Source organism: Eptesicus fuscus, chromosome 13 (assembly GCF_027574615.1).
Source record: "Eptesicus fuscus isolate TK198812 chromosome 13, DD_ASM_mEF_20220401, whole genome shotgun sequence".
Taxonomy (NCBI): Eukaryota; Metazoa; Chordata; class Mammalia; order Chiroptera; family Vespertilionidae; genus Eptesicus; species Eptesicus fuscus.
In genome coordinates this window covers 14,698,068-14,722,884 of record NC_072485.1, presented here as the reverse complement: position 1 = coordinate 14,722,884, position 24,817 = coordinate 14,698,068, and the positions used below count along the sequence as shown (strand labels likewise).

General features: G+C 38.7%; 1 protein-coding gene across 1 annotated transcript in view; it reads right to left on the bottom strand.

The window, feature by feature from the left end:
• Window positions 1-258: 258 nt before the first annotated feature.
• Window positions 259-24,817, bottom strand: part of ZC3H12C (zinc finger CCCH-type containing 12C) — a 60,599-nt gene continuing 36,040 nt past the window's right edge. Inside the window, exons 3-6 of the mRNA XM_054724664.1 lie at window positions 11,047-11,186; window positions 6,981-7,215; window positions 5,765-5,871; window positions 259-5,150 (exon numbers count right to left, since the gene is read on the bottom strand). Of these exons, the coding sequence (XP_054580639.1) occupies window positions 3,757-5,150; window positions 5,765-5,871; window positions 6,981-7,215; window positions 11,047-11,186 (1,876 nt within the window). The 3' untranslated portion in view covers window positions 259-3,756. The remainder of the gene's footprint in view (window positions 5,151-5,764; window positions 5,872-6,980; window positions 7,216-11,046; window positions 11,187-24,817) is intronic.

Sequence of the window (24,817 nt, the reverse complement as noted above, 5' to 3'; positions counted from 1 at the left end):
TGCTCTGGGAGTTGGATGATAATAACATGGGTAGGCCATACACTAACAGAATGGCCAAAAAACTGTGCATCTTATTTCATCTTGAAGAAGGAAGTTGAATAGCAAAAAGAATAACCCCAATCAAATATACCTTAGGGTAAATGCCTTTCAATCGGGAAAAACAGCTCGGATAGTTTTACACACACACACACACACACACACACACACACACACACACACACCCTCCCACCTACCACAAACTGACAGCTAAACATAAAGTGTATTTGTTTTATAAATATATTACTATCTATATACATATAGATTACATCCATAAAAGGCATGTTAAATAATTATCTGTGTAATCAATACTACTTTAAAGTTTTTCTTGCATGTGTTTTAAAGTTACACACTCTATTAAAATTATCAAAATAAGTCTTTAAAAATACCAGAAATAAAACCAGTGAAGAGTCACTTTCCATTCAAGTGTTTCCACATCTCATCATTGGTCACCTGGACTCCAGACTTGGGCATGCACAGATCAAGGAAACACAGTTCAACGAAGGAAAAGTTAGCCATCAAAATTCTAACACCCTCCCATTGTTAATACTTCATAACAAGTATGTATATATATATAAACATTCTTTTTAGTTATATTACATATGCTTATAAATGAATTCTCATGAAAACACAAAGTTCTAGTTTCTACCAGCATCAAATATTTTATACTGGTTTGCATTTCTTTCCAATGTTAAGTCAATGACAAACTCTATAGGGATACAGAGGCCATAAAAGGAGCCTGAAAACTTACATATCACATGCGAGAAAGGAGGAAATACGAAGGGCCAGTTCTTGGCCAGTTGGGTACTATTCCCTTTGTGCTAAGACACAGAAACAATGAACTGGCTCATTACTGTGTAAAGTACAGTCAATTCTCAGAAAATTCCAATCGGAATCCTTTCTCCTGGCAGCTTCACTACTTACTAACCACATCTCTTATTTATTAGCGAGTCTGGTAAAAGATATGATTAAGGTAAAAGTTTTGGCTAAATTAAAGGTTTGGATTCAGCTATGGGTTTATTTTAATGGTGGATCCTTTTACATATTGCTTTAGATAATTAAGAACTGGATGTATCTAAAGTCTGCCAAATACCTGATTCTTAAGCTCTGAAAGCAACACTGGTGCTTCAATAAAAGGGGGGAGGATGGGGCGGCAAATTGTCCTCTTGTCATAAGAAAATGCCTGTATCTTAACTTGCAGTCACACTGAAGGGTTCCAGTGTGGGCAGCTCAGAGCTCTCCACTCAGGACAGGCGAGGCAAGCCCCCCACCCCCCATAGTCTAAAATCCATGAAGCAACCAGATTGTTAACTAAAAACATTTAGAAGGCAAAATTAAAGGTGTGATATACATTTCACCTAAAATCTCACTTAAATAAATTTAGTCATGTTTGCCAGAATCTCCAAACAACTAAGATACTAAAGTTAAGAAAATGGAAGCAAAAACAACATGTACATTTTAAAAGTGATTTCACACTTAAAAAAAAAAAGACTTGGAATATGACTAACATAAAAGGTACTATGCATTTGTAACCCTATTTTTGGCACTGGTTTCGCCTCTACATTTAAGCTTGTCCTACAGATAGTGACCCATGAAATAAGGAGAACAGGTTCACAGGCGAGTGGGGCGCTCAGGCAGACACCACCCAGAATGGTGTGCGGCTTCCTCCGTATTCTTTCTAGTTACAGATGACAGCCACACTTGCTTCAACAACAACAGCAATGACTGTGTAGAACACCACTTTCCTGAATTAAGTTTGCTGAACACGGTTCAGATTATTGGATATGTCAATATGCACAATGCCTTTTAGAAGCATTTACTGTATACCCAAACCCTACTTCATGCAACACACAGTGTCACACAAGTAGTGAAAATGTTATCCTAGTCAAAGGTGCTTGGACATTATTTTCAGGCAGCATTTTACCTTTATTTTAAGTTCACACTAGATGTTTTAGGAGAAAGAAAATGCCAATAAATTTATTTAATATACTTTAATATATTATATAAAACTAGGACAGACACTTTTATTTACCTAAATTGTTACTTGAATTTTCTACCCTATTCTAGACCTCAATTTTACGTAAAAAATTTGTATTTAAATAAGGGATAAAATGTTGCCCAAAAGTCTAATCATGTTACACTTTTGTGTTTTAACTAGATCTACAAATCAAAAAGTTCTTATAGTTAAAAAGATACAATTTGTATCAACAGTAAAAGGTACTTTCTGGTTTTTCAGGGCTTTACTTCGAACTGTAGCATGTGGAGTAATCAGAACACCCAGGGCATCCCGGCAGACTGAGGACACAGATCGGAACGAGTCATCACACTACGGAAAATTCAAACACTGGAGGCAACAGGGAAGTCATGCCAATCACACAACTGTCTGCCATTGATTGCAGTATCTACCTTCTAACCGATGAAAATGAATTAGCATCTAGCAAAACCCATGACTTTGAAACCAGAAATATCCCTTACTAATACTAAAACAGACTTTAGTCTGTATCTAAAACTACACTATTTGTGGCAAGAATCTGGCCTTAATAATATAATAACCCCCCTCCCCCATAAAACAACCTTCAGGAAAATGGAAAATATACAGTATCTTACAAAAATGTTAAGTTACCATTTACAACTCCTCCATCGCCATTTCCATAGTGCAGTATCAATAAGTGTTGCATATTCTCAACACATAAAACCACCTCAGGCCAGCCTTGATAAACAGCAGGAAAGCTAGAGAGTATATTAAATATAAAAGTTGCATTGAGAATAATTAGATTCATTAAAAACAGGCAAGTACTGCGAAAGGGTTACTTTATCCAGTATTGTTGTGCCCCCAAACAAAAAGACAAACACATTAAAAATACAGGTCAATGAAAATCTAGGAATTCAATTCCATTTCTACTATCTAGAAGCACATCACAGCTGGATAGCAAAGCTCTAAACTGTAACAGTTACGGCTTTTGCCTTATTCATAAAATAAAAATGGAAACATTTTTTTTCCCATTGATTGCATCTGCTTTCCTTTAAATCTGCCATATTAAATTAACTAATTATGTAACAGACTAAAAAATCTGAACAAAAATAAAACAATAAAAAGTGCCATATTGTAAATCATTCTAGTATATACTGTTACCCATTTCAACATAAACTGGTAACTTACATTTGTTTAAAATATAGTCAGTGCTGTAGTATATCTTTGTTTCTATAAATAATGATTATAGCACAAAGAAGCCCACTTTCCCCAAATAAAAATAACTTAAAAAGCTGTAAAAGATTCAATTAAGCTTGGCTTGAAAAAATAGTTTGCTAGGTTTAGTCAAATGTTCAACATTCTGAAGGTATTGTAATTGCTTGCAATTGATAGAGAAACACCAAGTTAATAAAACATGAAATAAGGATAAAAAGTGCTGCATATAAACCCCTGATGCACCAAAGATTAATATCAAAGATCACATCTAATAAATCAAACTGGAAAAATTTCCAGCCAAGGATATAGCTTTAAAAAGGAAATGTTAAAAAAACGTTTGAATGTAAAGCAATCCCGTGATACTTCCACTATGTGGGGCTATACATACAGATTCCATGATACAGTATTTCACATAAATGGATACTATATAACCTCCTTGCTGAGAAGGAGATCACATGTGCTATTGTAGCAAACCTCCCTCAGCATTTGAGCTGAACAAAAAACTACTAAACACCACAAAGATGCATCATCTTTCAATAGCCCAGCTGCGATTTCTCCACTAAAATGGCTGCGGCTAGCTGCTGGGCATCTGTCACGTGAGGGTTCCTTTTCATGACAATTCTCACAAGGTCAGGTGGGAAGATGTTGCACAAGTTGATATAAATCTTCTCTCGGTTGTCCGGATACCTTGGGGGATCCTGAGGCAGCCCGCAGTACGGTATTCGCCAGGTGGGCTCCTGCGGCTCAGGGAGGCTCTGGAAGGTGAACTGCTCATAGCACGGCTGAGTGGAGCTGTCAGGCAAGGAGTAGGTCTGCCGATAGCCATACGCGTCAACCCCGTACCCCTGCCTGTCCCAGCTCCCCAGCCCCTCCTGGCGGGAGTAAGGCTTTCTCTGTCTTGAAGGGGAACTGTCATACAGCCGAGAGTCAGAAATGCTGTCTAGTCTCGTGGCCACTAAGGACCGCCCCAGGTGTGGTGCCTTGTGTGCCGAACTCGGAGGAGAGGGGTACTCGCCAGGACAACTGGACCGGGCTCCCACAGCTGGATGCTGCAGATGCATAGCCAGATGTGGAAGAGGAGGCTTGTGATGGTACTTTGGTTCTTCGTGACTGTAACTTTGCACTCTGGTTAAGGGGTCGTGGAAATTCTGCAGGAAGGGTTGGGAATTAAGGCGGCTGTGAGGGTACATATGCTGACACTTGAAGTTCTCTTCTAGTTGTGGGTCTGGAGAACTGACGTAGGACCGGTCGTTGTAGCCCACGTACGAGTCACTGCTCCCACAGCTCATGCTCCCGTCACTGCTGCAGTCAGAGGCTACAGAGCTGATCCTATAATCTGTGTCCAAGGAAAAACGCCTTTCAGGACTTCGTGGGCCTGAGATACTCAGATTTGAATATGCATTCAACATGGAATAATACCCAATGTCAACAGGGGAGTCACATTTGGGGTACTGTTCATAAGGCATTGGCGTTCCATGATTTTTGGTTGTCATCATTATTGGAGGATATTGTCCCTGTGGTCTTTGATCCTGAGGTGGGAAATGAACTCCAGATGGAAGGCCATTGCTTAAAGATGTAGTGCTTTGGGGTTTTGCAGTAGAAGTAGCCGGTATACTCACTAAGGAGGGTACAGACCTGGTTTCCAATTTGTTTTTGGTGGGAAGCTTTTCCTCTAGGTCTGGGTAGGCCTGAGTCCTGATGCTGGGGTCCGACTGCCTCTTTGGGGCGCCTCGCTTGCCGTCGGCAGAGCTGTCAGCCTTGGTGCTGCAGGGGACGCTGTTGCTTTTCACCAGTCCTCCTTCGTTTGCAGTCTTGGCAGCCGTGTTTCTTGACATGGCACGAAGTTCATCGGCCACTGACCGCTGGGGCTGACTGCCCCTTTCCGGATGGTAATATTTGCACTTGTGCCCATAGGTGCACTTCTTTCCTGCAAAGACGAAGACTAATTAGGCGAAGGAGCATGCCCAGGCCCCCAGCGCTCAGCCCGGTACTACGACTTGGACTAGTGACAGAAACAAAGGCAGAAACGGAGGCACACCGAGTGCGCCTCACTCCTGAGGAATGCCACCTGCCGTCTCCCCTCTATTAACAGCACTAAGAAGCTGGCCGAATGACTAATGATCACCTCCAGAGTTTTGGGTTAATACCCTGTGTCCTCAACTCCGACCTACCCATTCTCTTCCAGGGTGACTTTATAATAAGGTAGGGCATTCTGGGAAAAAAAAAAAAAAAGTACTACTGTAATGTGATAAAGCCATTCTAATCTGATGTATATCTAGATGTAAGAACTCCAAATTTTGATCTAGCTGAAAACTTCACGTAGAAGGAACTGAGTTTTTGGAACTGAGTTTTGGGAGATGCATTTACATTGAAGCCAATTAGGTAAAAATAATTACTTTTTCATGGTTAGAATATTTTCTTAAGTTTAATTACAAACAAAAGAACTAACACTATCCCATCCAAAACTAAAAATGATTATTAAAAATTTAACAACATATTCTGCTCTAAAGGCAGATATTAAATACTCATAAAGCAAGTTACCATATGGGCAAGGCTGCTTCTTGTGTTCGGGAACAATAGGTTTCTTCCTCAGAAAATTGTCCAGGCTCGGACCGTGCCTGCCAAGAGGGTCATCAGGGGGCATGAACCTGTCACGAGTAAAATACAAAATTATACTTAAGCAGGAAGTTGATCATTTAATTCTAAAGATAGTGTAAAGATTTATTACTCTAAGGTATTTTTTCAATTTTAATCCAAATACTTTGATTCAACATTTATAGGATACAAATATTAGTGTACTAAGTTCTCTTGATAATAACAAAATTAAAATGTTTCAGGCTAAACTCATATTTGTTTTAATTCAAATAAGCTTTGAGTGAAACATGTTCCAATTATTTCTTCCTTCCTCTCAATCTTGGGAATTTGTAAGGATTTTAGAAAACAATCCCAAGGACATTTTAGGAGAGTTTTATAACCATCAATGCTGTGAAGCAGTATAAACAGGTGGGGAGCGACGAGGGGCCGCTGAGGAAGAGAAGGGAGATGAAGTATAGACTGACGGAGGACGGCAGCCAATGATGCCTCACATGTCGGAATCTGTGCACATGTCATTTCGTTTCATGCTAACAGGATCCCTGCAGCATCCGCGCTGCTTTGGGGGTTAATACACTTTTCTAATTCGGGCTTACATAATGAAGTTACTTTCATTTAAGTTCACATGCACAGCCAAGATGTCTAACTCCACATAGTCCATTCCCTTCCCACTCTCCTAAGGTGCTTCTCAGCTGATGTAGAAAATGTCTTAAGAAAATAAACATTATTTTGGACCGATTGTCCAATGGAAGCAAGAATTCATAGTGTGCATAATGAAAAGCAGTTATGACTGCAAAGTTCTGCTACTAGTTAAGTTACTGTTTGAACTCGAAAGAAACCAAGTATTTACCCATAAAATGTGAATAATTTATGAACTCTTAAGGGGGTGTCAACATGGCTGAGTAGTAACACTTAGCAAATATTAATATAAGAACAATATGGCAACATTAAAAGTTTAAAAATAGAAGACACTCAATCCTACAATCTTAATACAATTAATTTCCACTTATGTGTTGCATTTTAGTCATTTTTCTGTATGCATATTCCATTTTACAAATACAGATTTTATGCTTTGTCTTTTTAACATATGCTTCAATGTTTAATAGCTTTTCATCATCATAATTCAGGAAAGCAGTATTACTTGTAAGTAAATGGTTTTACTCACTTGTCATTGACAAATGAATACATTAATAATCGCTCATCTATGAACTTCTTCCACTCTGGTTTCTCATTAGCCAAATCCCTGTAGTTATCATTGGACACAATTATTCCGTCGGACTCGAAAGCCAGCTTCACGATGAACCTGTCATCGTAGCACACCACGCGCCTGCCCTGGACTCGCCGGGACGGAGTAAACACCAGGATTTTCTCCTTCTCTAATTTACGAAGAATCTCTTGATCTGCAGGGTAGAATTTCAGGAATAAATACATATGTAACACCTGTAGCAACTTCACACAATGTGAGCTTTTATAAGACAAACTGGATATATGTAACCCTTTCATTAGGGATTATTATTTTACAGTTTATGGATGTAGCAAATTTGTAACTCCCAATATTTTTCCTTCAGGATTTCTAATAAAGCTTTAAAAATAGTCCCCCTCAAATGAACTTAAAAAATATAAAACGTTTAAAACTTCCAAAACGTTTAAAAGTTAAGAAAAATTAAAAGCATAAAACTTAAACATGACTGAACAACTTGTGAATTAACTGGAGTTACTAATTTTTAAAACTTCTATCTCTTCAGCAGACAATCACTACATGCCTACTCGATGGCATATACTATGCTAGGTGTTAATGGCCACCAAGATTAAGAATGACCTCCCCTCCAGGAGGTTCTAGGTACTGGATTGGGTAAACGTGTAAACTAGTAACAAGGGTTGTAATTGCCACAACAGAAGGACGAGCAAATAATGAGGGCAGTGGGGATGGAAGAGCAATATGGGTCAACCAGCTCGGAGACTGGCTTATAAATTTCATGATGCTCCTGATAAAGTTCACTGAGACCAGAACTTTGGTTAGAAAAGCAGCAGAGGAGTGGAAGAATGTGGTAAGGCTGACTCTCAGGTGCTGCTGCTTTATGTATATGGCATCAGTCCTCCTGCGCCTGTTTCTTCGTGTCTTCAAACGCAGCTGGTGGGCTCTGAGGACCAGTGAGTTACTATGCGTAGAAGCACTTAGCATGGTGCCTGGAAAGCTCTCAATGAACCCCGTGTTCTTTTGCTTAATGTTGTGTAATAGACATATGTAATTGTTGCTCTCTTAAAAGTAACAGAAAACCAAAATTAAGAGCCTAGTCTCAACTAGAAGATCTGTCACTTAGAATTATTTTCTGTGTTCCCCAGATAAACTTAAGGGCAGGTGCCCTGTCTCATGGATCTCTGTTTCCACCAGCACTCCGCACATCAGTAGATAATAAATGTCCGCAAACAAATACATGAGCTACTTAACCATGTACATTCAGAGGTCTTCTAGTTTATTTACTGTCTATGTTCCTGAATAAGCCACTGTACTTTATTTGTAGGTGTGTTTAGTCACGTAAGATATGCCTGGATCCTCACCAGAGTGACTGAAGGAACAAGGGTGGTGGCCATCATCTTGTTTCCTTAATAGCTAACGAGAAAAACAGGACATTAACTAGGATGGTAATTAGTGATAACTGATTAGATGACAACTAGTTAGGTCAAGTAACCCTAACTTAAATATTGGGTAAGTATAGCCAGTAAGTTAATGGAATCTCTAGTTCCTAGCATAGTACCTGAGTCATAGCTGAGTACTTGCTTGTTAAATATTTGATAAAATCAATGGAAGACTGGCAAAAGAGCTGGTCTGAATCTATAGCTGAGGACTTAAAAATATTTCTTATCAGGTTTATTTTTATTTTTGCTACCATGAGAAATCTGGGACTATTCAATTCCCAGTTTTAGTCAGGAGGATGGTTATCCTGGAGGAAATATCCAACCTCTGACAGTTCGTGTGTGCATTTCAGAGAGTCAACTGCATCCTGAAGGGTTCCAGACGCATCATGCTGGTGTTTCAAAAGCTAAACTTAGGTGCAACCCGCACTGTGTATTATCCTTTCCCTTCTTTTTAAGAAAAGTATATATTTATTGATTTCAGAGAGGAAGGGAGAGGGAGAGAGAGATAGAAACATTAATGATGAGAGGGAATCATTGATCGGCTGCCTCCTGCACACCCCACACTAGGGATTTAGCCCGCAACCTTGGCATGTGCCTGACCAGGAATCAAACCATGACCTCCTGGTTCATAGGGTGACGTTCAACCACTGAGCCACGCCAGCTGGGCAGTCTTTTTCCCTTCTTGATCTCATATTCTTTCTATGCTCAAGAAGCTTGCCAGTCATGTTTAAATATTGTTTCTTTCTTTTTAGTTCAATTACTGTTAATATTTGGGCATATTTCCTTCTAGTCATTTTCTGTGTACTTTTTCTCTCCGTTGTTTATATATGTACATATGTATGTATATGTGTGTATACACACACAAACACAATAATAAAACCTGCCTTGTGTGTAAAAGAGCATTTCTATCAAAATATACTAATTTATTGAACCATTCTTTTATTTTACTTTATTTTTTTGTTAATCCTTACCCAAGGATATTTTTTCCCCATTGATTTTTAGAGAAAGTGGAAAGGAGGGGCAGAGACAGAGAGAGAGAAACATCGATGTGAGAGAGACACATGGATTGGTTGCCTTCTCACATGCCCCAGCGGGATCCAGCCTGCAAACCCAGGTACGTGCCCTTGACGAGAATCAAACCTGAGACCCTTCAATCCACAGACCAAAGCTCTAATCGATGAGCAACCGGCTACCTGAACAATTCTTTTAAAGAATGTATGATTTGGTTCCATTGCTTTCTATTATAATATTGCACTAAATGTCTTTGTGGTCAGAGATCTTTGTGTGGACTCTGCTTAAATTTACATTTCTTTAATTGCTAATGAGATGAACCCCTTTCCTCTTATTTGGCACTTGCTTTCTTCTGCAAGCTGTCTATTCCTCCCCTAGTACCACTTATATATTAAACAAACTCTTATCAATGCATATGAGCTCCTTATATGCTAAGAACATGGGTTCTGTGTTTACTGGCTGTATTTTTTTCTTAGTCAAATAAAAAGATTTCTCATTTTTAAGAAAGTTTTCCAAATACAGAAGTTTAAATTTTGATGCAATTAAAACTATCTTTTCCTTCGTAATTTCTTTAAAAAAATTTAAATTTAGATAGTTCTCCCCAGCCATTCAAAGACTACTTACATAAGTCTCTTAATGGTTTAAGTTTATGACAATTAATTCTTCTACCATGTGGAATTAACTGTCATATGATGTAAGATAGAGATGTAAATATGTATATTTTTCTCAAAGAGTTATCCAATGTCTTGGTACTACTGGCTGAATTATGCCTGCCTCCCCCACTTTACAGTTTCCACAGGCCACGATCTGATTCCTTGGCTCTGGACTCCCCACCATAACTTACCTATCTATTCTTAAGGATTTAAGGATTATAGATAAAAATAAAGTCTTAAAATGAGACTTCAGGTAAATGGTAAGTGGTCTGTCCATTTGTTTTTGGGTGTGAAGTGTATTTTCTTCACCCAGGTCCTCAGTTTTTGCTAATGCTGGAGGTGCAGAGGAGCGAGAATCACTTAACTTGAGCAAAATGTTCAGCAACAATAATTAGCAGGCACAGTGGACATTTAGAAATTACAGAATAATGCAAAACACAGATACTTTATTGGGACAGAGCGTTTCCTTCCACCTGATACCAAACAGCATATCCTGAGTCTCAGATATTTTTTGATCTGCAGTCATTATAATTTGATTGTAGATGAAATTTTCTCATCTACTAATTTTTATAGTAGATGAGAAAATTGTAGTCCAAAGAGATTTTGTCTGTTGGACCTATGGCTAGTAAATGGCAAAGGCAGAATTTGAATCTAAATCTCCTGACACCTAGCATGTCTCTAAAGGTCAGAATTTCACAAAATTTGAAGTAAAAAGTTTCAAAATTCAAACAAAACAAAAACTCAGCTTATGTAGCAAGGATTACTGTTTAACATAATCAGATGGTTTGAAAATTAAAGTTAATTTTCCACCCAAGGCCATGTGGCCATCACATAGTCTGAGGAAACAGAAACAGGTTGGCACAATGTGCAGTGACAGAGGGGGCAGTGCGGGATAGTCCTGGAAACTAAGGACAGAGCCAATGGGCTTACCTGTTATGAGAGCATCAGGCCGGGACTGCTCTTTTCTCCAAGCAGGAACAAAAACAGTGATATCTCTGTGGCCTCTTTCCAAAAACCAATCCACTGCCAGTTTTATTCCTCGGCAGGAAAATACTTCTTTGTTTCCGTGGCTGAAAGATTATTTTAGAATACTTTACACAACAAAACCTAAATTTAACTTAATTCAAATTTGAAAACAGGAATGATCACATCATTACAATAGTAATAGGAGCTTTCAAATTTGAGATGGAGTTGAATAGCTCAAAGAAACTCTAAGATAACTTAGAAGTTGAAAATCTGTGAGAAAAAAATTAAGAAAATTGGGATGATTATTGTGTGGAGAATAATAAGTTTTCATATGTAAAGTTATAAAGGGTAACAAGTCAGAAAGATACATGCTCTTTTTGACCAGAAAGGGGCCTCAAACACAGCAAGAATAGCTTCAGTCAAATGTAAAAGAGAAGCCACATAGAAATCTGTAAAAACAGTAGAATGGAGTCCAGCCAGGGTGGCTCAAGGGTTGAGCATTGACCTATGAACTAGGACATGGTTCAATTCCTGGTCAGGGCACATGCCTGAGTTGTGGGCTCAATCCCAGGTAGGGGGTGTGAAGGAGGCAGCCGATCCACGATTCTTTGTCATCATTGATGTTTCTATCTCTCTCTCCCTCTCTGAAATCAGTAAAAATATATTTAAAAAACAAAACAGTGGAATGGAATACCTATTTTTTAAAAAAACTTCCTTCTCAAGAGTTCTTATATTTCAATATAATGAATAAGTAATGTACAAAATGTATTAGGTGACCACGTACAACAACATACATGGGAAAAGTATGTTCACAGTGCTTAGTCTCATACAAGAAACACTTTCCATGTCCTTCAATGAAAAGACACCTGGTTTCTGTTTAACACGATTGTGTTAGACAAGGATTAATGACGACACAAGGGCAATGAGAGCTGGATCAGCAGTTTCAGTGCTTAAAAGAAAATGCCCAACTAAGAGATAGTCATTCAACAAGTATTCATGCGGCACCAGGCTCTGCTTGTGCACTGCAGCCTAAGAATTCAAAACAACACTTCTGAGGTTTGTAAAAAAGTCTCTTGTTTTGAATTCAGCAATTGCATTCTTTTTAAAAAATGTATTTGTTTATTTTTTATTGTTGACACTGCATTCTTTTATAGCTTGAGCTCTGAAGGCTGTGCTTCTTATCTTTAATGGAGACAGATATTCTTTACTTCTTACGCCTGAGGAAGTCTAAATGAAATAGGTGGACAAATGCTTTACTAACGTTTAGCACAGACTGAACATTAAGTATGTAATATATTGTTATAGTGGTCCCCTGTGAACCACTGGAACCATCTAATATGGCTAATCATTTTAAAAACAAAAGGGAAATAGACCACCTTGTTTTGCAGATATTTAAGGCTATAAATGCAAACCAGAGGCACTATGGTTCCACGCCCCTCCTGATGGTCCTGGGCAGGATCAGAGGTGAAGTCAGATGTGCTGGAAGTTTCAGAAAAAGGGATACAGGATGGGGGACTCTGAAGTCACATTTTCTGGGTAAGAAGGGCTACCTGACAGCCTCACCAATGATACAAAGTGATGCCAGGTTTCATGGAAAATACTGACTTTAATCAGTCTTCTGAAAAACTACAGAAAATGCTGGCAGCATCTTTTGAGAGAATATATATACTAACTGTTCCTAAATAGAAACACTCCACGTGCTAAAACATAACCATCTTGTTTTGCATGAGTGCTCTGAAATCTAAGTGTACGAGTATTTGCTGGTCATTATGCCATTTGCTTACTCAGACTTGAGCATTGACCTACTCTGGCGCTAAGAGACGACAGAAGCATTTTCTGCCCAGTGACTTCATCTGTAAGGGCGACTGTCACATTTCACTGCAGGAAGAGAAGAATCCACCTTCTATTTAAAGAGCTTTCATACAATGTGGGTAAACAGCAAACATGAGAAAGGTTCTACACAGGCTGAAACAGGATACTGTACCACGCACTACTGACAGTATAGGTGTTCTCATATCCTTTCTTTCCCCTCGGCCCGTGCCCCCACGCCTATCCCACAAAACCTCACAGGGAGAGAGCAGGAGGCAGGAAGGCCACACTATGAATGGGAAATGGAAACATATAAAGAACCTGGGTTACTAAGCCGATGGACCCATAATCCATCTCTGATCTTGTTATCTGAGAAAAAAGACCCTCCCTCATTTGTTTAAGAAACTGTAGTCAATTTTTCTGTTATTTGCAGCTATACACATTCTTAACTGCTATATTAATCAAACCATAAACCAAAAACACTGGCAAAGCTATACTAATATCAGAAAAAATATTTTATGGCAAAAATTACTAGCAACAAAAAGTTATTACATAATAGTAATAAAGGAACAGTTCACAAGGAAGCTATAATAATTATGATCTCAGTCTCCATATGAGGATTGCAAAAGATCACAGGATTTCTAGAATAAATGGACAGACCCACAATCATACAGTGGACAGATGGAGCAGAAAACACTTAGACTGTAGCCTGGACAATGAACAATTACAAGCCTGATCTAATGGACATGGGCAAAACCCTGCACAAAATTAGGGAAGAGAAAGTCTTTTCAAGAGCACAGGAAAGACTGATGAAATTAGCTGTGTGCTAGGCCTCAGAACAGATTTCAACGGACATCAGACATACGTATCACAGATAACATATTTGGACAATGTTATTACATTGAAGATATAAGGTTCTAGTTTAAAGTGAATATTGCTGTTCACCAGCAAACCAATTAAAATTTTAAAAAAGAATCCCATTTGTAACAGTAACAAAAACTAAACAAATCTAAAGAGAAAGGTAAAGCAAGAGATTTATAGAGAAGATGAATATTGAAAACCTGTAGTAAAGGGAATAAGAGAAAACCCAAGTGAAAGGAACAATGAACCATCTTCCTGGATGCAATACTCCAATTAATCTATAATGCATTGTAACTCCAAGAAAAATTCTCAAAGGGCTTTTTATGGAACTTGAGAAGCTGATCCTAAAGTTAACATGTAAAAACAAAAGGCCAAGAATAGTTAAGCAATTTTGAAGAACAAAAGAGGAGGACCTTCCCCACTAGTTATCAATACTTAGTATAAACCTACAGAAATCCAATCACTGTTGTATTGGTATAGGCAAAGATTAAAAAAAACATAAAATATGTAACAGAAAAGTGAGCATAAAAGTGACACACACACGTATAAATGTTAAAAGTGACATTACAAATCAATTCAACAAACAGTATTAGGGCAATTGGTTATTTATATGGGAAAAATAAAATTGTGTTTTTATCTCAAACCATACACAAAAGTAAACTGTAGATAGATCAAAGATTTAAATTTGAAAGGAAATATTATAAAACTTTTAGAAGAAATTATAGGAGACATTTACATCAGGATAGGAAATACCTGCTATATCAAGGAAAAGACTGATACATTTGGGCACATAAAACTTCTTTATGTAAAAGACTCCATGAACAAAATAAAAATGCCATAGACTGGGAGAAGGTATTGCAACATAGAGCACCAACCAAAAGGCTAGTCCTCATCTATATATATAAAAGGCTAAGTGACCATCCGACCAACCGACTGACTGTCTGACCGGCAGGTAGGTATGACACGCACTGACTACCAGGGGGCAGCTCAAGGTAGGAGCTGCTGAGCAACAGCAACTTTGCAGAGTGCCCTCTCGTACTCCAGGACCCCTTGGGGGATGTCAGAGAGCCGGTTTCAGCCCGATCCCCGCAGGCCAGGCCAGACCAAGGAACCTCACCTGCTGGAGGGACCCTGCTCACTCTGCAGATGCCCTTTGAGCCATGGCGCCACCCCATGTGTGGCCGGCTGGGGAGGGACTGCAGGAGGTTGGCTCCAGGGCGTGTCCGGCCTGTCTCGCCCAATCCTGCCCTGCTGGCCACCTTCTAATTAATTTCTTTTTAATGTGCACAAATCTGTGCATCAGGGCACTAGTAATATATAAAGTACTCCTAACATCGAGAAGTTTTTTGTGTAACCAGTTTTTTTTTGTGTATGTTTTTTTTTAAGGCAAAAGATATGAGTAAATTCACAGAAGAGGAAACCCAAATGACCAACAAACATGAAAAGATGCTCAATAGTGAAGAAATGCAAATTAAAGCCAAAATGAGACACCACTTCACACTCATCAGATTGGAAAAAATAAAGTTTGCAAACACCAGATGTTGCCAAGGATGTGTGAAAGCAAGAACTCATAGATTACAGGTGGGAGTGTGAATTGGGGTAACAATTCAGGAGAACAATTTGGCAAAACTTTATAAAGTTGAAGGCGTGTTTTCTCTAAAACACAGTATTTCACATTTAGGTTGAGGAAACCCAACGGTAACCTGAAAAGGTTTAATGCAGTTAGCAGCTGGCGTTCATCCTTGGCCCAGCCTTAGATCTCACATGGGGGCAGGCTAAAGTCTTATCTCCTACAGGGAGAGGGAAAGGCAGACAAGTGGGGATGTGTAGGGTGGGTTCCTGAGTCTCCAATACTTTCCCAGCCAGTCTTTCCCTTACCAGGCCAAAGAAATGAATGCTGACCAGGAAATCCTGGAAGGGGTGCTGTGCCTTAGATTCCTTGCCAGCCAAGGCCCACAATCACCTCTAGTAATTCCTATTAAAGTCCAAGTAGACAACTACCAACTTGGTCCAAACAGCAAATGGGGACTTCCACAGACTAGGAGAGGCTGTGGGAGACTGACCTTCATCTAACCTTACTGAGTGACGCACGTTCAAGGATGTGACTAATCACATGTGCTGGATACAATATAAGGGGCAACTGAGGAGGTTTGATAACCAATTATAAAAACAGCGTAAGCTGACAAAACTACGAAAAACAGGATGTCAGAGTAAGCACAATGTACTCACTGGTGCAAAGTAACTATCTGCTGAGTGTTTACTAAAAAGGCTGGATGGTATTTAGGAACTGTAGCTTTAATTTCATATAAACAGACAAGAAAAATCATTATAGTTCTGTAGCCACTGTCAAGCTATATCTGCACGAATTCAGGGTCATTTCTTCTCAGTACTAAAAATAGCTAATTCTAATTTTATGAATTGGCATGTTCCTTTGGGCCTCAAATTCTTTTTTATTTCAACGCTTTGGCAATAAGGATGGTCGACCTCAAGTGAGTCCTTTGCTGGGTGAATTTGTTGAAAGATATTGGCCACTTTTAATTAGTTAAGAAACCTGGAAGGTTTACTAAAAAGCATCCCTTCAACTACTCTGGCTCAGTGGGATTGGGCTCCCAGGGAAAATTCCAAATCCTCACTGCAAATGTTGAATTACTATTGATCAAAATGGGTAACACAGGCTCGAAGGTTGCATGTGGTTCACCATTGGTTTTAATGGTAGGAAACGACAAGAAACCTGCCAGCAGGTCTCTTTCTTAAAAGCCTTAATTTACTGTCATGTTTGGAACAGGCAAGCGTATAAAATCCTGTTTTGCAATGGCCAGAGGAAGGCACGTTTGAAGTGGATAAACTGGTATATTTAGAGAGATTTTAGAAAAGCCATTCATTAAGTAAAAGGACTACTGGTATCTCTGGATCCCAGGAAATGAACGAACTGGACAGCTATAAAGAAACAGAAAGCTCCTTTCTCTGTCTCCAGGTTCTCAACCCTTCTCTGCTGTTGCTCCTGCTCTCCTATTCCTTTCACCCTTCTTTGCCTCAGTCTGGGACCTGGAAGATGACCATTGCTCAGCTGGATGGTTCCCAATGGCTTTAGGATCTGGGGGTAACTTCCCTTTGGAAGAGAGAGAATTACCAGCCTTACCTAAATGTATCTGATATGGACTCTACCCCTGAGAATCCCCTGGCACTCCACATGCAAAACAGCTAGGGTAGTAGAAATGATTAACAGGAAGGAACAAGGAGTCTGAGGATTCAGATAAATGACTGTCTTAGAATGAAGGCCTCAGGTTGGCGAATGGTTGCTCTGATAACTTGGAAGGGAAACAGCAAAATGAGACTAAAACTGCAGTGCCATACAAACCAACTTACTTTTCATCTCAATGTGGAAAAAAAAAAAAAATCAACCCTATTCCTTTGGAGCCCCAGGGACTCGTGCCTTCTGTGAACTCACTGTTCAGCAAACCCTTTTCTTCCCCAGGATTGCTGGGTATATCAGTGTGGTGAGAGTGCATATGCCCCTTTCCCTACTTCATATTACCCACCCGAAGAGTCACCACCTTCCAGCGCTTTGGAAAACTCTGCAAAAATGCACCAGGGCTCCCCAGCACGTTGCCATCTGCAGCCCTCTGCAGGATGGGCACCGGCTGCTGCAAGAGTCTTGCCTCTTGCTGACTCTGCTCGACTAATCAAACAGGCATCATGAGGCCAAAGGATAACCCTCACAAGGGAGTACCCTGGGCTCGGGCACCTCCTCCAGCTCAGGCTGCTCCTCAGGCCTGGGACACCCACTGCGGGCCCTGCTGACAGTAATCTTTGAAATCCTTCTGCAGCGGGTGACCTGGAAAGGCTGCCCGGCCACTGCTGCATGAGTCTCCATGGATTTCATCACGGGGCCTTTTCTAACTTAACAGGATGGATTCGGGGGCAGATCAGATGGATTCCTCTCCAGCTCGGTGGTAGTCTTGTTGCTGGAATTTTAAGTGAGGAAAGTACCTGGATGGTAAGGATAGACAGTTTCTCAGGTATTGGCAATAGCAATCCAGTTTTGGGGGGAAATGGAGAAAGGGGAAGACAAAAAGAAACGCAGGGCTGCAGTGTTACCTTCCCAGTTAGTATTATTCACAAAGGGAGGAAACCTTTTTCTGGGACACCAACAAATAAGAGAGGGCTCCCGAACGGACAGTCAGTATGACGCCACTTTAAGAAGCCAAGGACACTGGAAGAGGAATGCTGAGAGACTGAGGAAGACACAAGGAATATGACCTCGTTAACTATGAAGCTTTGCTACCTCCACCAGGAGACTCTTCCCCCCAAGAAACGAGACAGGAAATAACTGGTAAATAGTGCAAACTAATGCGCAAAATGGACATAACTGGAGAACCCCAGAGCTGGGAATGGGAAACCTTCATATGCACATTTCTTTTTCCTGCCTTAATCTTTTCCTGTCCTTTCTTATGGAGCCTGGAGCCATGCATTTTCTACTGACCTTTCTGGTTTCACCCAAACCCAGAAAAACATACACATTGTGGGTATCTCTGAACAATCTTCCACCTGCTCTTTCTCCCATGAGGTCCTCTGTGAGAGGACTAAGTCACTTTCCTTAATGCTGTGACCTGTTGAAAGAGACCTGCTGCATACACGAAGGGCTGCACTCCAGGTAGAGTGTATTTGAAGCTCTTGGGAGACAAAGCACTGAGGTAGTGAACATGTGCTTACCTATACTGACAGTAAATCCGTGCTGGGGTCTGCCATACTATGGGCCAAATTTTGGAGAACAGAGGCTTTCTAATATCAATGGCAACTTATTGTTGACTTAATAGTCATTGCAACTTCCACAAAAGATTTCTATAATTCATCCTACCTAATAATAGACAAATATGCAAATTGACCGCACCTTCGCAATGCCAAAGCCACGCCCACCAGCCAATCAGGGCGACTATGCAAATTACCCAACCAAGATGGCGGTTAATTTGCATACGCTGAGGGAGGGAGGAGTGAAGACTGAAGACAACTTAGAAGGAAGAGGGAGGAAAAGCGGAAAGCAAGGTGGCTGCCAGAGGGAAAGCCCGGGCGGGGTGGGGTGGGGCGGGTGGCAGCGGCGCGCGGCGCGCGGGTGCAGGCACTGCGGCCACAACAGCAGTGGCAGCGGCAGCGCACACGGCCGCAGCGGCCGCTTGCAGGATTCTTCCTGCAAATGGGCTACTAGTTGAATTATAATTTCAGACAATAAGATGAAATTAATTTGCAGACCAAGCTGTGAAAGGGCTGCTGGAGTTTGGATTGGGGTAACTGAAGTCCCATTACTTCTACTCAGGAATTCCCATTCAGCTTCAGAGACATGCAGCCCCCTCTGAATTAGAAACTGGAAACCAAGGGAGGCTAACACGAACACAGTTTAACTTTGACAAACGTAAGACTTTCACTGTTATAACCTTTCATTATTACCTAAATTTATTTTGCCTCACATCTAATGGGATTACATTTAATTTATTCATATATACTACTATAACTAATTTGAAAAGCATGTAAATTCTTTTCTGTCTTAAACAGAAGAGCAATTCAATCAAGAGTCAAAATAATATATTTGCTACATCTTTTATCAACACCATATATACTCCCACTAGAGAACTGAAGTATACTTGCTTAGTAATGTGCCATTAAATATCACCTATTATGGTTAATAGATTATAAAGGCATATTTTGTAATGCAGAGAAAAATGCAGGGAAACACATGTTTTAATGTGCTTTGGAACTTCAATATGGGACCTCAATATTTGATATATCTAGGAAATATAATCTCACATATTTCTTAAGTTATATACACACAAATATCATTTACTAGGTTAATCACAGGACAGGAAGAGTTATTTCAGAATTATAACTGTTCTCTTCCAGTGTTAAACATAAGGAGCAATAAAAAAAAAAAAAGAAAAAACTTAAAAAAAAGGGAATGAAGTAACTTATTATTAAAGGGAAACCCCTCTTTTTATTTTTCATGGCATTGAAAATAAAAGGGAGAACAAAGGAATCTCTTTTTAATTATCTTATTTCTTCAATTTGATTTTGCTTTAGTTTTTGTTTTGAATTAACATATTACTTATAATGTTATACAGAACCTTGAAAACCATAGGTGATTTTTACTTTCTTATATTCTAAAATTTATGTACTAAGTAAGTAATATGATAAAAGAAAAGTTTTCATAAAAAGTCTTTCCATAAATCATCTAAAATGTAATTATAAAAATTAAATCTAGAATGGCATATTTAATAGTACTACCAATGAATATAATATTAGTGCTACTATTACTAAAACTAGTACTACTACTAAATAGAGATGGCTTTGATGAGTAGGCCAATACAGTGAAAATATAGTCTTTGGAATCAGACATGAATTTAAGTATTTTCTTTACCACTTTTCTGTGTGACCTTGGCCAAGTTACTTATTGTGAACCTCAATTTTCTCATATATAAAATGAAGATAATCCCACTATTGATGCTATAGGGCCTTCAGGATTGAACAAGAGTACCTGGAGACTACAACAAACATTAATCCCTTCACTTTCTCATGTCCCTTTAGCCCTAATTTTTAGAAAATGTGAAAAAGCTTGCATTGGAATGAAAATAAAACCAATAAAATAGATCTTTAATAGCTTTAATCTCACCACTGATAGTAAATTGTGATTTTTAGAGCAATATGTTTGGTGTGTGAAAGTCAACTAAAGAGTTTTAGTTTAAAAAAAATAAAAAACAAATCAAAGTAATCAGGGGACTAAAAAAGACAATTGCTTTTTTGATAACTTTCTATACATCATCTTTTATTTAAATAAAAAAAACTAGGCCTATAAGATTGTTCTACTCTCTACTGGAAGATTCAAGTATGATTGTAAAACCTGTATGACTTTAATGGGTCATTATGATGATAAGGACACAAGTTGTCAGGGTTTGTCAGTCAAGTGCCTACAATGAAAAAATACAAATAAAAAGTATCCTTTTAAGTTAGAAAACTACATTTGACGCTTTAGTACCAAAGTCCTTCAAGTTTAGATGTAGTTAGCTTAATATATTATAGAAAGTCAGGGTGCACTGGACATTAATCACAGAATAATAGTAATACATTTATAAAAATATTTATCGAACACTAAATTAATACAACCAGGTGCTCATTAAATATTTGTTGAATTAAATATTTCCTCAAATTTTTGCCCTCATTATTCATAAACAGAGTTGAACATATGAAAATAGATTTTAATTTCAAAGAATTCTTAGAAAAATGCTCTTTATTAATATACTAGAGGCCCAGTGCACAAAATTTGTACATGGGGGGAGGAGGTACCCTCAGCCCAGCCTGCACCCTCTCCAATCTGGGACCCCTTGGGGGAATGTCCAACTGCCGGTTTCGGCCCGATCCCAGGGATCAGGTCGAAACCGGCAGTCGGACATCCCACTCACAATCCAGGACTGCTGGCTCCTAACTGCTCACCTGCCTGCCTGCCTGATCACCCCTAACTGCCCCCTCTGCCGGCCTGGTCGCCCCTCACTGCTGGTCCCCGCCCCCCCTCCCCTCCCCGCCGGCCTGGTCACCCGATGCAGCCTGCTGGTCAGTTGTTTGTCATCCCTCGCTAACGCCCCTGCCGGCCTGGTCGCCCCACGCAGCCTGCTGTTCGGTTGTTACTGTGAGAGTGTCATGACCAATTTGCATATTACCCTTTTATTAGTATAGATTTTCCATGTTTGATGACTGTTACAAAGAAATTCTTACAGCCTATCTCCGTGAGGCAGAGAAAGGCTTGCAGCTGGATATCACCTTCAATATGGAAACCAGGCACCTGACTTCTTATCATTGTTGTCTAAGTGAAGTTCATATTGTATTTGAGAACCTACTAATTTCATGTGCTGACTTATGGCATCTAGAATTCTTTCTTTTACTTTCTACAATTTACTTACTATTTATAATTGATTGATGCTATTTTGTCATTCTTGTAGCTACTCAAATCTGTTATCTCTGATTTCTTTCCCAAGATTACTTTGAGGCTAAAACTTGTTATCAGGATGCTAAATACTGAACATACCACCAAAAAACTAAATCCATGCTCCCCTGCTACAAAGAGAAATTCCACAGTGTGGCTCAGAGGCCCTTCTGGGAGCAGGGAAGAAAGTTTAAGTGGAAAACACAGCTCCACCTATGCACCCCAACTCAAACCAATCTCTGCTTTTGTTTGTTTTAAATACTGGGTTTCCATGCAAGATTTGCAGGATTGTACTGCTTTAGAGGAAAAAAAAGTCTAAGAAATTACTTATTTAGGACAATGAAAATACCCAACATCAAAATTACAGTGGAAGTCTTGACATGAAATACTTACTATTAGCCTCCAGTTGGTTACAGACATAACAGTTTGGCTTAGAGAATTTTCAGAATGGGAGAGGGTAAGGGAAAAGAAAAGGAGAAATATTTCTTTGACCTTATAAGGTCCATAATTTGAAACCAAAGTTAATAATAGGAAGCACTTGTAGCTAATCCAGATCCAAGGGGGTGATCAGTCTAAAAAAGCTGAAGAGAACATATCTGTTAAGTAAATGTAAAAATGTCTTTAATATTAACAAAAGTAGAAAGCACCGACTCTAATCACTTTTTATTATTTCTTATAATTGGGTAACTTTTTCCATTTCTTATAATTACTAACACTAGTTAGGTGAACTGTAATTAACTTTATTCATATGAAATATGACTACTGATATTGATGTTTGCTAGGGTTAGGGTTTAAACAAACACATTTGAGATAACAGGAGAGTTTATTGACCATTGGCTTATTAAAATTCATGACCGACAACAACTAGAATTATGCACTTAGGGTTATAAAGAGATGCAGTGGTATATAATGAATATTTGCCTTTGTCAGACTCCATGTGATCTAACTAAACAATGGAAAAAAACTAGTTCTGATTCTTTGATTCTTTTCTTAGTCTCTATAGATTTTCCTTAAAACAGTAAGAGAAATGGTATACCACTAAGTAACCTGGAATACCTATGACACTTACCTAGAGGGAACGTGAGCTGTCCTTTAATTAATTATTTAATTAATATTAAATCCCTACTGAGGGGCTTAAAACATATTCCAATGAGAGGCTATCCAACAGAAATACAATGCAAACCACATATATAATTTTAAATGCTCTAGGGGTTGGGAGTGTGGTGGAGGAGTGTAAACTGTTAAGAAAATGGTTGCTTTATTTCTCTATTCTATACCATTTGAATGGTAGAGAAAAGTCATAATATTCTTAGTTCATCTTTTTTTTCAGGAGTGGTCTACAACTTAACCTTTGCATATATTTTTAAAACATAAGTAGGTCTTCTTGTCTCCAGTCTTAGTGTTCAAATTCTCTAAATTTATCTTCAGAGTGATCTTTCTTAAAGGCAAATGATATGCCACTTGTTCCTTGCTTAAATTCAATAGCATGAATCCTATTGGCTAAAAGTGATCCACCTGAGATTATTAGCAAAGAAAATATTTGTCCTAATATTCTACACAAAGATGCACCAATATTGCTTACCCACCCATCTGGAGATTTGATCTAAACCCAGAAACCTGGCTTCAATGTCCAAGATAGAGAGCTTATAATGGTGTGTGGTGGTGGTGGAGTTTCAAGTTTGTTCATATCAAAAAGAAAGAAGTGTCTAGCTTCCACTCTGACTCAACAGGAGAATTTGTGCTACAGCATAATGCAGAGGCGTGCTGGGGCTCTGGGTTTTCCTTGTTCACCATTCTGTCTTTTATATTATCTGATAGAAGCTAACGTAGAATATAGAGATATAGTTAATTTTAATAAAGTCATGAGATCATACTGAAGAAATCAAGGACTTTTAGGAATCAAGGACTATGACACTCAACTCCCATCCCTGATGGCTCATAGGTTGTACATCATTAATGATCTGACAAGTCATCTGAACCTAAAACCACAGTATAAAAGAGTGCTGGATTCGTTTAAGGAAAAATACGAGTTTAAACTATTACATATATGTGGATAGACTAATTCTATACTTCACTGCTAAACCATCTCAAGTTTAATGGAATCACATATGTGAAGGCTTATCAAGCTACTTAGAGGAAATAAAAATCTCAATATCATAGAATTTCATTTCAGAAATATTAATTATGTTTTATTTCTGTGTCTGTATCCGGAATATACATTTCATCATATGTCTATATTATCAGGTACCTGCCCTATTAAGGAAAGAGGCCTATTTGTTGAATGACTAATTTGCTAAATTATTTTCTTTTTTTAAGAATTAAAATTAACTGCAGCTTTTTGTCAGGAATCGTTAGCCCAGCTCCACTAAATGTAAATTTCATTCTTTTCATGTTTCAGAAACCAAGCACTTTTTGAATGCTTAACATTTAATATGCAAAAGTTTAGGGCTTTCTGTAAACTTACTTTACCCCTTTTTTTTGCTTTTGCATACTATGTCCTCTTTGTTCCTATATCTAGCAGTGAAATACCTGTCACAAATTATGCTAGACTATGTTTTGGGTATTTATCTCAATTTTTGCTCATTCAACAAATGTATCCAGAGCTTCTATTAAGGTGGTACATTTGAAATAGGATATTAAATAAGTCAAAACTAGATGTATGCTTCCCCAAGGCAATACAGGATCCCTGCAATTTTGGGACCCACAGCTATATACTCTAGCTATGTAGCTTGTCCCTTTGCAATTTTGGAGTCATCCAGATCTTAAGCACATGTCTCCTTTATGAAACTGTAGCTATCATCATTGAAAACTGATGATATAAACTGCAGTGAAAATAAAATGGGCTGCTAAATTGCTACTGTTAAATACTGAATAAAAAACTGAAATAACTAAGTTTTCATTACAGTAGTTACTATATTCTGGTTCTTTAAGGTAATAACAACTGTAATTTACTCAGTACCTATACTATGCCAAGTACCTGGTATTAATTATCTCTAATTTTAATAACAAACCTGCAATATAAAAATGTCCCCTTTTTATAATTTTGCAAACTGAGGCTAGGGAGTATAAACACCTTAGAATTCTGTAGAGAATTACATTTTT